The sequence below is a fragment of the Plasmodium berghei genome (assembly GCF_900002375.2).
Source record: "Plasmodium berghei ANKA genome assembly, chromosome: 11".
Taxonomy (NCBI): Eukaryota; Apicomplexa; class Aconoidasida; order Haemosporida; family Plasmodiidae; genus Plasmodium; species Plasmodium berghei.
The window spans coordinates 1,305,214-1,318,859 of NC_036169.2; the positions used below are offsets into that span (position 1 = coordinate 1,305,214).

The 13,646-nt window shown below is 22.0% G+C and overlaps 4 protein-coding genes across 4 annotated transcripts; 2 read left to right on the top strand and 2 right to left on the bottom strand.

Moving 5' to 3' along the window:
* Positions 1 to 1,753: 1,753 nt before the first annotated feature.
* PBANKA_1134900 (zinc finger protein, putative) lies at positions 1,754 to 4,366 on the top strand (the record flags this gene model as incomplete). Its single annotated transcript, XM_034565905.1, has 1 exon — positions 1,754 to 4,366. One exon carries the CDS (start codon positions 1,754 to 1,756, stop codon positions 4,364 to 4,366), a length of 2,613 nt encoding a protein of 870 aa, XP_034422556.1.
* Positions 4,367 to 5,582: 1,216 nt separating this feature from the next.
* On the bottom strand, positions 5,583 to 6,044 carry PBANKA_1135000 (YOP1-like protein, putative; the record flags this gene model as incomplete). Its single annotated transcript, XM_034565906.1, has 1 exon — positions 5,583 to 6,044. The coding sequence occupies one exon, from the start codon at positions 6,042 to 6,044 to the stop codon at positions 5,583 to 5,585; it is 462 nt and encodes a 153-aa protein (XP_034422557.1).
* A 3,836-nt stretch (positions 6,045 to 9,880) lies between these two features.
* Positions 9,881 to 10,336, top strand: PBANKA_1135100 (40S ribosomal protein S15, putative; the record flags this gene model as incomplete). The annotated part of the gene is made up of 1 exon (XM_034565908.1): positions 9,881 to 10,336. One exon carries the CDS (start codon positions 9,881 to 9,883, stop codon positions 10,334 to 10,336), a length of 456 nt encoding a protein of 151 aa, XP_034422558.1.
* Positions 10,337 to 10,815: 479 nt separating this feature from the next.
* PBANKA_1135200 (GTP-binding protein, putative) lies at positions 10,816 to 13,629 on the bottom strand (the record flags this gene model as incomplete). The annotated part of the gene is made up of 15 exons (XM_034565909.1): positions 10,816 to 10,865; positions 10,994 to 11,069; positions 11,167 to 11,207; positions 11,418 to 11,572; positions 11,717 to 11,829; positions 11,919 to 11,999; positions 12,120 to 12,182; positions 12,322 to 12,367; positions 12,472 to 12,557; positions 12,696 to 12,787; positions 12,873 to 13,000; positions 13,100 to 13,159; positions 13,282 to 13,322; positions 13,427 to 13,483; positions 13,615 to 13,629. 15 exons carry the CDS (start codon positions 13,627 to 13,629, stop codon positions 10,816 to 10,818), a joined length of 1,104 nt encoding a protein of 367 aa, XP_034422559.1.
* Between the last annotated feature and the right edge of the window lie 17 nt (positions 13,630 to 13,646).

Genomic DNA, 13,646 nt, shown 5'->3' on the forward strand with positions numbered 1-13,646 from the left:
ATTCAACGATATATGATTTTTTTTTTAATTGACTTATTTTTTTCCAAACCATATTTAACAATATCCCTTCGAACTAGGTAAATCGAAGAGATAACGAAATTAACAGATAAATATATATAATGAATCTAATAAAATAAAAATTAAAGATAAACAAATTTCAATTCCTTGTTAATTTAAGGATTTATTTATTGGAAATCCACCAGAAAACAAATGAAGAAAAACATACCTTAAAGTGGAGCAGCAATGCAAATTACTTCGAGTAGCTGCGATTTACAAAACATAATCTTGTGATAAAATTGTAATGATTGTGTTTTTATTTTTAATTATTTATTTGTCAATTTGTCCTTTCATTTATTAAATTTATATTATTCAATTTGTTAAAATTACATACATTCGTTTATACTCATGCGGTTGTCGTTTGATAATGCATTCACAGCCATAACATAATTTTTTTTCATTTTTTAAAAATATCCTTTTTAATATTAAATGTTTTCACATTAAGCGTAAATGCACACGAGCATTGTAGATTTTCACAAATTAAGGTGATACCTTTTTAAGCATAAAAATTATTCCTTTTATGTGTAAAAAAATTATATATTTTTTTTAAAACAAGGACAATAAAATAATATGTAAAAATATATAATACTCTCAAAATACGCACACATATTTGTCTATATGTATTATTTAAAAAAATATAGAAATTTCCAAGTATAAAAACGGATGTAATCATACTTTTAAGAATAATTATATAATATATAAATTTTGTATTAACTTGAAGTTTTTGTTTATTTTTATGTATTATAAATAAGCAAATAAATTTATTATCTTTTTTAATTAAAAGAAAAAAAATTCACAACTATAATGATTTAGTATTTCATATAATATTTATTTATATATTAACAAAATTTTTATTTATAATAAAAAGCTATATAGCCATACGTCGTTTTTTTTTTAATAATTATTTCATTATGTATGACTTGTTCATATATGTTTTATCAAATTTTGGTTGTGTATGCATTGAAGTATTAAAAAAAAAATTCTGACAAAAGAATATTTAAATATGGAATTTTTTTTACGTGAAAATTTACGTACGTGTGTGTATGCATATATTCTTAAAACTAACACTTAAATATATGTATATTCATGTGTAATTTTATGTATAAAATAACGTCCTGAAAATGCATCTCGTACATATACATATGTGTACACTTTAATTTTTTTATTTTAATTTTCCATTCTATAATTTTTTTTGTGTATTAAAATAAAAATATATCTTTGTGGACATACAAATTATAAAATACTTTTTATATCTATTATTATTTTTCCCTCATTAAATTCACAGAAATAATATAACTTGTAATTTGCATAAACTTATTTGTAGTAAACATTTATAATTAAATTTATATAAAGACAATTAGAAATAATCTATTTATTTTTATGTAATATTGTTAAAAACATTATTTACCAAAATATATAGTTAATAGACATATCTATCATTGATAATAAAACAAATATGCATATTTTATAATGTTATATTGTATTTTTTGGGGGTCTTTTTCCATTAATAGTAATTAATTGCATCTTTGTGTTTGTTTTTTATTATTTTATTTTTTTTGTTATATAAATATTAATTTCTTACTAATAATTTGTCTTGTTTATTATTGATATCAATATTATTTATTTTTTGGGATTTGTCTAAAGTATCGCATAATATACTTTTCAAAACATAATTTTTTCCCTTACTCTTTAAAAAATGAAAATGTCAGTAACTCTTCGTCAGCATTTCTGGAAAACTAAGTTATGCCCTTTACATGCGGAAAATAAATGTAAAGAGGGGGACAATTGTGACTACGCTCACTCTATTGAAGATTTAAGATCAATTCCAGATTTAAAAAGAACTAAGCTTTGTTATAAGCTATTGAAAGGTGAAAAGTGCTTTAATAAAAAATGCAATTATGCTCATAACCAGGATGAATTAAAATCAGCACAAAATTTATTTGCTTATAAATCATCCATGTGTAAATTTATTGAAAATAAAGCATGCTTAAATGGATCTACATGCAGATTTGCTCATAACATAGATGAATTAAGAGTTCCAAGAATTCCAGAAATTTTATTAGAAAAAGGTAGCACTGAAATAGATGGAAAAAACGTTGCATCATATTATTTGGATGATAATAATAATAATACAAATGATAAAATTAACAATGAAATGATAGCAAGTGGAGAATCTAACATTGAAAATTGCTACAAAATTGGAAACATGCATAATAACGGAAATATTAACAAGGAAGCTAACATCAATTGCAACATAACTGGAAACAACAATTGTAACATGTACATTAATAGAAATAATAACAACATTTGTAGCATGGATGTCAACAGAAATAATTATCAACGTATTAATAGCGACAGAAACAGTAATAATGGGAATTTTAATAATAATTTTAATATGTTACTGAATAATTTCAACGCAATGCACATAAAGACCAATGGTGAACATATTTACAATAATCAAATTTTCTTAAATAAGTACAACAACAACAACAATAATATTAACAATAACTATCATATGTACAAAAATAATGCGATGAATAGCAAAAGAGACGACAGAAAAAGAAAAGATAAAAATATAAACAAGAATAAGGAAAAACAAATAAAACAAAAAAAAAATAACCATAATAAAAATTATGAAAATTATGATAATACTGAAGACAATGTTATAAATAATCATGCAGCACAATCTATTAAACAAAAAGAAGAAGGCAATGAGTTTTATGATAGTAGCACGACAATATCATCAAGTTTAAATTTTGAAGAAGAAAGCGATAAAAATAAAATAAATGAAGCTTATGTAAGTAATAATTTTGAGGAAGTAGACATAAATCAATATTGTGAAAAAATAGAAGAAAATACATTTATAGAATCAAACGAAAATATAAACGACCATTATAATGATAGAAGCACTTATGAAAATTGTAATAAAGTTGCATATAGTAATGACAAGGAAAAAAGTTTGAGCAAAAAAAAAAAAAAAAAAAATATGAATAAAAATAGCAATGAAGACAATAAAAAAAATAGCAAAAATTGTATAAATAACAATGAACAATGCATAAATGAGCTAGAAGGGCAATATAATTATATGGACTACAATAATTATAATTATTTAAATCATTTATTTTATAACAAAATGATGCAAATGAAGTTTAATCCATCCATCCAATATATGAATTACCAACAAATAAATAATATTGAGGGTCAAAATAATGCTTTAATGTCAAATAACTATTCAAAGTTTATTAAACCAAATGAATATGGTTTGTATGATCATCAAAACAATATGCCATATATGGTTGCTCCAAATTATTATCCGCATTATTTATACTATTATACAAACCCATGTAATTATAACCAATCTGTAATTCCTGATAAAATAATAAACAATAATAATGATAAAAATATAAATGATGAGAGCCCCTTAAAAAAAAATAACCCTACAACAAGTGATACTGAAATTTGCCAAAGTGATCATGACGATAATGAAGAGGAGGAAATAGTAGTTAATCAAATAAACTTTGAAAAAGACGAAGAAAGTGAAGAAACGAATTGTGAAAAAGAAAAGTTAACAAACAATGACAAGATTTATGATGGAATTGATGATAAAATAAATGAAGAAGAAACAAATAAAAATGATATAGATAAAAATCATAAATCAAAAAGTGATGTTAACATTGATAATAGTATTACAGAATTAACCAATAAGAGAGATTGCATTGAAAAAGAAAATAAATATAGTTTCATAAAAAAAAGCACACATAGCAATAATAATGATAACATAATAAGGATAGAAGACAAGCTAAATGATCAAAAAGGTGAAAATGTTTATGACGAAACTGCAAAACTGCAAATTATAAAAAATCAAAAAACCGAAAAACATAGACACCAAAAAACAAAGCGATCAAAATTAGTTCCATTAAATAAAAATGGAAAAAAAAAATTTAACAAAGAACTGCATATGAATAAGGATGAACATTTTAACAAACAAAAAGAAGGCAATATGGAAACAGAAAAATTAGTAAATGATAATGTTTTAAATGAGCAAAATAGGAATTGTATAAAAACACAATCGGCATCATCTTCAGTATATAGTTATATGGTTAATACGAATAATATGCAAAACATGAGTTATGATAAGAATTTTATTAATCCTCCAGTACCTTCAATAGAAATGTATCATAACAACCCATGTCACATGAATGAGTTAACTAATGAACAGATGATTTACAATTTAAATAATAGAAACATTGGGTATTATTATTATCCTTATATGCCCACGACATATAATGATGAAGTATATTTAAATTAATTTTGTCATTCGCAATGAGAAACACAAGCATGTATCTCCATTTGTTTCATTCAGCATAATTGCATTTTTTTCAAAACTATATATGCTCACATATATGATTTGTCTATATTAAAAGTATATTATTATACAGATATGCAGGCGCGTGGTTACTGTCATACGGTTTTAAAAAGGGGGGTTATGACACAAAATATGTACCCATATATTACAGCAGTATGATATATATATAGGATTGGATTTTTTTAATTATGTCGAAAACAGGTATATAAATATATCACAAAGTGATAATATTTATATATTGTCATATATTTCAAAAAATCATAATTTTTTTTTTCTATGTTTTTTTCCTTTTTCTTTTCCATACGTATTTTAACATACAAATTAAAAGAAAGTATAAAATTTTCATTTAAATATGTCATTTGTTTTCGAAATTTTTGAACGTAAAATACATTGCTTTTTTGTGTAAAAAATTCCTTAAAATAAAAACTGTCGAATTTATATATTTAAAAACATATCATAGAGAAATTGCTTGATAAAATTATGTATTTGTATATACAGAATATTGAAAAGTTTATAATTTTAAACAAACTATCGTAAACACAAAGTTCATGCAATCCCCATATGTGTGCATAGTAGTGAATATTGATCTATGACAAGTTAAAATTGTGTACATATGTATATTTTATTTAATTCATGGGATAATATAAAGTTAACTAATATTTTTTATTTGATTATATTTTTTTATACTACTGTCATTTTACTTTTATACTGCGGTATCGAAAAAAAAATTTTAGATATCTACAATTAAAAAAAACGAAAGGAAAAAGTAAAAGAATAAATGAAACATTAAATACATTGATAGAAATAAGGGATAAAGAAAAAAAAAATTATATAACATATATATTGCTATAGCATTCGTTATTCCAACATTATTTTTTATTATTTCACATCATCATAAAAGAAAAAAACAAAGGATATATATATGTATGTAATACATATATAAGTGTGTATGTATGCATCAATCATACTAGCAATTAATTGTTACGTATTCATTTTTATTATAGTTAAATAATTAAAAAAAAATAGAGGTAACTGAATATATACATATAGTTAACACTGATTGAGTTTAATTGATATAAATCCATAGTCCTGTAATTGTCCCTAGCCATTTAACAATTATATTTTCATAGTTATATTTTTTAAATTTTGAATACTAATCCTATTTGGATACCATACTTCTAAGTTTGCTTGATGATTTTTTAATGGTAATTGGTTGTTGCTTCTCAAAAGGGAAAAGGTTTATTATATTTTTTGGTACATTTGTATAAACTATATCACATATTTTTTTATCTATGGTACTATAGTACTTTTCAATGAATTTAAAATAAATGTAACCTGCTCCTTGAAATGTATCATTATATAACCAAAAAAAAAGCAATAATTTAAGTTCGAAATAAAATGGGATATAATTCATAATATGAATTAATAATAATGACTCAAGACAATAGTATAAAGAATAAATAATCCAATATGTTATAAAGTGAATATGATGGACATAATCTTCATTTGCTTTGTCTTTTTTATGAAATAATAAATTGTATGTTTCAGCTGCTGGGCAGAATATTGATACTATTATATTTACCAAATTTACTATCTTAGTTGGAAATATATGTAACCCCATTTTGCTCACGATTTTTAATTAATATTTTTTTTAATAAAATATTATATTAAATCGATAAATAAGAAAAAATATTTTATAATATGGTGGAAATGATGCTTTTAGTTTGTTATTATTTTTTTGTTTTGTGTATTTGCGGAAATTATATTTTTCAAAAGCTGTAAATAGGGGAAAACGAAATATATTAACTTGCTGTCAACAAAAAAATTAATACATAATTGTATCAATCAGATTGTTAATTATACACATACGTATATGGATGTAACTCAATTGTGTTTGGTATGCATATTATGTTAATTAAATTATACAAGCATGCTTAGGCATTTATTGAAATTATTAACACACTATAATGTAAATATATATAGCGTCTTCTCAATTTTTGTAGTCTATTAATTTTAAACATTTGGCATATATATGTATATACGAATAATATGAACATATATAGGTATACAACTAAATGCAATAAATTAATTAGTTGCTCATGCTTATAATGGGATCTTTATGCTTTGTACACAAATTAATAAGCATGAGCATTATACTATATATACATATATATGAGTAAATTAATATAAAGTATGAACAAATAGTGATATATAAATAAAAGTGAATACTTTATAATATATGTTAGCTTTACCTTGATGAATCTAATGAAATACTATAAGGTGTATGTTTAAACGTTTCTACAATTTTTTAATTTTAAATAAGCCCATAGTTTTGTTTCAAACATATTATAAAATATTTTTTTATGAATTTTATTCTCTAAATATATTATAAAACTCTCGTAATGTTTTAAATTTTATTATTTACCGTGTTTTTCTTTTGTACTAGTATTGTTTTAATTTATTTTTTTGTATTAAAATATGCCTTATTTATGTTTATGCGACTTTAAAACAAAAATAAAGGAAAATATGTTATTTTACATACATATATATGAAAGATATAATAAATATTACTAAAAAATTTGATTATAGTTAATTTATAATCTTAACGTTTTCATATTAAAATATTGTATCTTTTTTTAAGTTATAATCTTTATATAGATTTGTATTAAAAATAATTCTTAAAAAATAATGGTAGCTAATATTTATTTAATTTAAATATTATTTTTTAATAAAATTATATAATAATAATAATACGAGTATTAAATCCGATTATAATATAATACACATATCGTTCCATAAATATACCATTTTAAAACAATCATATTTTGTAAATATATATGCATAATATTATTATATTATACCCTGTTTTTCCTTTCTTTTAAAATTTATATTTTTTCTATTATTTACAATAATTTTTCTTCCTATTTTTATTTGTTTAGTTTTTTCCCTTTATTCTTTCTTTTTCTTTTTGTTGTATTTTTCGTTTTTATAATTATAAGAGCATAGGGGATAATACTGAAAATACTTCTATAATTAAATTTTAAAATGGGAAATATATGATAATATTATTATATAAACAAAATATATATATCAAAATATATAATTATTCATATATTGCATAATAAATATAATTTTTTTTAATTTAAAAAAAATATAATTTGTATGGTCATTTATAACTATAGATTCTTATATTGGAAAATTATATGATTATATAAACAAAAATAGTTCTTTGGGACATTTCCATAAGTATATATACTCACATATTTGATATACCTACTATTGAAACAATTTTTTTAAGAGACATAAAAAAATAGAAATGTTAAAAAATAACAATATTCATAAGTTAAATATATATAGGATCAAAAGTAGCAAGAACATGAATTGTCTTTATTTTATATTATTAGTAATATAATCAATAAACTGATGCCGATTTTTTTCTAATAATATATGGATATATGCCCATATATAATATACCCCCCCAAAAAATAATATATTATGGTACTTATAAATGTCTAGAATATATGCAATATATTTCGTTTGTGCTATCTAGTTTAATATTTGTAAAAACATGTATTGGAATCGAAAGGTGTATTAAGGGAGAATGCATATGCGTTTTTTACCATTTTTAGTTTATTATATACACTTAAAAATTATTTATTTTAATAATATTTTCATATAGTTAGGTATTTTTACCTTTCCTTTTTAAAACATATTTTAATGAGTATTTTGTTTACCATAATATATCAACAATTTTAAGACAATGCCATGTTTAAACAGACCAATAATTTTATAATTTATTATAATTAAAAAAAAAAATAGAATACACATATATGCCTATTTATTAATTATTACTTTTTAATTAATATCTTTGAATATTTTTATTTACTACCCATTGTGTCTTGTGCTATAAATTTTGTTTAATTATACAACATGTATATACTATAAAAACCTCGAAAATTGAGTATAAAATATATGAAATAATCGCTTAAAAATAATATATTGATTTTATTTTTTAGAAAGTTATAGATTTAAAGATAATATATATAATAGGAAAAATAAGAAATAGTAAAATATCAAACATTTATTTTTTTTTCTTAGCACATCATAATGTTAGATTATTCTTTATAAAAAATTATACTGTATTAGCTTAAGTATGCATAATATATAATAACAACACTTTAAATGATATATAAAAAAATAAGGTTTTTATATATTAATATATTTCGAAACATGGAATTATTTATATTAAATATAACTTATTTTTTGTAATTATATTGTTATAAATTAAAGAAATTTATATAATTTGTATTTACTTATTTATTATTATTTTTAAGGGCATATATACTGTACCCCTAGATCACCCTATAATATTTGGAAAAAATTGTATATATAAAAAAAATAATATAGTAATATTTATTACATTAAAAAATATATAGGCTTTTATATACGCTTATTATATATGGGAATTCAAAATTTTGTGAATATATTATATGCATAATTAGGGAAAGAAAAATTATTATCCGTAAAAATATAAAATGCTTTTTCAATCAACCCTTGTAAGTATTATCATTCCTGTATACTTTTTTCGTATATATTTCAATATCATGTATATACAATAATGTATACATACATAATAAAAAAACACATTTATTATGAATAATAGCGCACAATTTTTGCAAGGGCAACTTATATATTATACATATATAATAAAAATATATAGTAAAAAAACATAAAATATTTTGTTCTCATACTCCTATCAATTTAAAATAGAGATCCATAAGTAAAAATATGTATCCATTATATAATTTAGTAAAAAAAAATATACAATTCGTGTATGCATAATATATGGAAGAAGGGGTAACCCGATTATATAACTCTTCTATATTTTATAAAAATTAAAAAAAAAAATAATAAATAACAGAAAATATTTATATTAAAAATAATTATATTAATAAAAAGAATACTAAATTATTTTATAAGGAATAAAAACGAGGATTTTATTCAACAATAAATATTTAATTTAAAAAAATCTTTATTTTTTTTAATACTTAAGGTAAATCCCAAAAAATTAAAAAAGAAAGAAATATAATAGCTTAATAATACATAAAATTTATATGCATAACTTTTTCGAAATTAAATTGGAAATTGTAATGTACGAGTAATAAGTATATATATATATATATATATATATATATATATATATATATATATATATACATTTTGTATACTTAGGAGCTTATACATATATTTTTTAAATATATAGAAAGTTAAAAAAAATTATAATCCATATTTTTAATATATTTTTTACACGTCAATTAATTTAGAAACAATATATGTATGATAACTATACTTGTTGTAGTATATACATAAGTGTATATATATGATATGAATATATAGTACAAATAAATTATAAAATATACATATATATTATATGCATTTTTTTATGTAGTAATCACAATGGGTCGTATGTACGGTAAAGGTAAAGGTATATCCAGCTCAACCATCCCATATAAAAGAAAACAACCTAGCTGGTTAAAACAAAAACCATCTGAAATTGAAGATGCTATTATTAAATTAGCAAAGAAGGGTCAAACTCCATCTCAAATAGGTGCAACATTAAGAGATAATTATGGAATACCTCAAGTAAAGGCAGTTACTGGAAATAAAATTTTAAGAATATTGAGAGCCCATGGTGTTGCTACAACTATTCCAGAAGATTTATATTTTTTAATAAAAAAAGCTGTATCTATGAGAAAGCATCTTGAAAAAAATAAAAAAGATAAAGATTGCAAATTCAGATTAATTTTAACTGAATCAAAAATTCACAGAATATCCAGATATTATAAGAGAAAAAGATTATTACCTTCAAACTGGAAATACCAATCAAGCACTGCTAGTGCTCTTATTGCTTAAAATATTAAACCAAATTAAATATAATTTTATATTAATCGAAATGTACATACTTCTATACTTATGTTATATGTATGTAACCGTAAGTAATTATATACGTATATTATATGTGTATAGATTTTGTGTGTTTATGTTAATGAATTGAACTTTAGAGCTACCAAATTTCATTTTTAATTTTTAATATGCATTCACAACTTTTATAAAAAAAACTTCGATATAAATTTTTAAGAAAATTTTTTTTTCTTTTATGCATTTACATAAAACAAAGTTGTATAGGCAAAAAATTAAAAATGCAAATTCATATTGGTTATAATTAAAGGTGTTCTTGTAGGTATTATATGCATGTGTACACAAATTGAAGATTATATCAAAAAAAAAATGAAAAAAAATTTACCATATTCATAAAATGGCTAGTTGCATACATATAAAAAAATGAAAGAAACAAACATTATAAAGGACATATGCTACAGTTTTAAATCGAATCAATTATTCTTAACAACTTGTATAACATCCTCATCCTCTAATTTGTGATCTAATTTAAAAAATAAAAATATATGCATGCTCATGTGATAGTATATACAAAACACTAAAGAAACGAATATATATAGAAAAAAATTATATAATTAAAAATTTGCACATATATATCATATTTAAACATACATAAGTCTACTCTTTGCGGATTTTGTTTTACACTTCTTCCCCAAACTAATGCATATTTAAAATCTTTAATCATGTCCTAAAAAAAAATAATATTTTATATATCATTTATTCAATTGATACCTCATAACAAAACAAATAAGCGTATTAAATGAGTTTATTCATGTTATTATTACTTTATGGATTTGTTTAAGCACAGCCTCAACAGTTTGACTTCCTGTAGTAGATTAAAAACAGAGATATATATGAATAAACCAGGAAATGATTATACTAAAAACATTTTAAAAGTATGTGTAAAATAAAAAACTCTACATCCACGTACATAATATGAGAGATAAAAATATAGTGAACACAATTTAAACAAGGTAAACTATAATTTTTATGAATTGTTATGAACTATTTTTGATGCGTGTATATTTGTTCCTACCTCTTTGCCTAGTCAATGTAATTGGATTAGTAAAATCAGGTTTTTCTTTTCGCACTTTTGTATAGACTCGAATTATTTCTAATTTCTGAAGTATGTATTCTTTTAGTACATCTAAGTTCCATTGTTTGCTACTGCTTATAACAACAGTATTTTCTCTATAGTTGAAAAAGGGTATTTTTGGAAATAATATGAATAAATAGATGTATAGCATGTGAACACAGGTGGGGATATTCCAACACATGCATAAATGACTATGAATTTGTATATATATATATATTTATGAAAAAGTTGTTAGTTACTCCGATGCAATGGTATTGATTTCGCTTAAAGGCAACATATCAATTTTGTTGTATACATAAATGCACTTAATATATTTTCGGTTCCCTTCTATAATATCAATGAGATCATCAACCTATCATTAACAAATATATACAAAAAGTTATTGTTATTTATTTAAAATATATATAGGAATAGAGTACATATTTGTTTTTCTATTTTTACACTAGCATCTTCGTTGAATAGCAAATTACAATTGTGTATTTTGTACTGATGCAGTATACTCATTATAAGTTTATTATCCATCTGAAAATAAAATAAGAAAAAAAGATATAAAATGCAAAGAAAAGGCATTTTAATTGAAAAGGAATACAGAGTATTGATGGTGTTTGTAAATAATAAAAATAGTAATATAAAAAAGGGTACCTTTGTTAAGGGAACAGTACTATTTATTACAACACCACCTGCTTTCTTTCGTGTTAGTGTTATCTACAAAATTATAAGTAACAAAATAAATAGTTAAATTATATTTTTTTTAAAGAAAATACAAAATGATGCGCAAATAACACATATTTTGTAAAAATGAATAAAAAAAAAAAATAACTCAACTATAATTTAATGTTATTACTCTTTGAGGCTCCTGATTTATCCTAATTCCAACTAATTTTAATTCACTGAAAAGGAAAAAAAATATATATTATAATTTTTATTTTCCATTTAATTCATAAATTCAAGCAAGTTTTTTTTAATATAATTTTTAAGTCTTTAAAATCCTCACTTTTCTAATTTTAATCTTTGGCTATTGTCTCGAGTTGTATCAAGTACCATCATAATCATATCACATGATTTTGCTACTGCAATTACCTAAATATAAAAAAAATAATAATAAAAAAAATTTATATGATATTTATGTATATATACATGCATATATAATATAATAGTGGTTGTAAATTTTTTTTCAATTTCGAGAAATAACACAAAAAATATATTTTCGTTTTTTACTTGTCGGCCTCTTCCACGGCCCTCTGAGGCTCCTTGAATAATTCCAGGCAAATCAAGCAACTGGATTTTTGAATCTTTGTGATTTATTATTCCTAGTAAAGTATATATAGTATGATATATGTGATATCGTTTTATTTTTGATGTATTTAAAATGAAAAATTGAGGTATTTGTTTTACCAGGTTTGCATGTTAGAGTTGTAAATTCATAATCTGCTACTTCTGATGTTGTATTTGTAATTTTTGACAAAAGAGTTGACTTTCCAACAGATGGAAATCCTATTAAGCATACCCTTGCATCGCCTTGTCTATAATTAGTATAGTGAAAAATTGATAAAATAGTATATATATATATATGGATATTATTTATATCGCCCGCAGTTATATAATTTTCCTCGCGTTCAAACCTTTGTACGTCAAAACCTTCTCCCTTTTTCCCGCTTTTAGGGGCTTCAAGTAATTGGGACCTAAAAATGAAAAATATGAAAAATTTGATTTATATTGATACACATTTCAAAAAAAAGGCAAAAGTTTGCATATATATATTTACATATTAATTTTAATATTTCCTTTAAAATGCATCCATTACCTGTATTTTGCCAGTTTCGCTTTTAATTGCCCTAAATGATACTATATGCAATAAGAAATAGGACAAAAATTATATGAAGATGTCTAAGTATTATATAAAATGTCAAATGAAAAGGGGGCATATGCAGCATACACATAGAAATAACCTCTGTTGCTTTATTTTTTTGTGTCCTGGCCATTTCGGCCTCGATTTCTTTAATTTTCTACAAAAAAATTGAGAGAAAGATAAGAAAAAGGAAAGAAAAAATATATAACATATATATTTACAATATTTTAAAAGTAAACTTATAGAAGTTAATATGCAACATTCTTTTTTGTTTCTTTTAATACTTACCTCCAATACTCCCATTTTTACTAAAACATAAT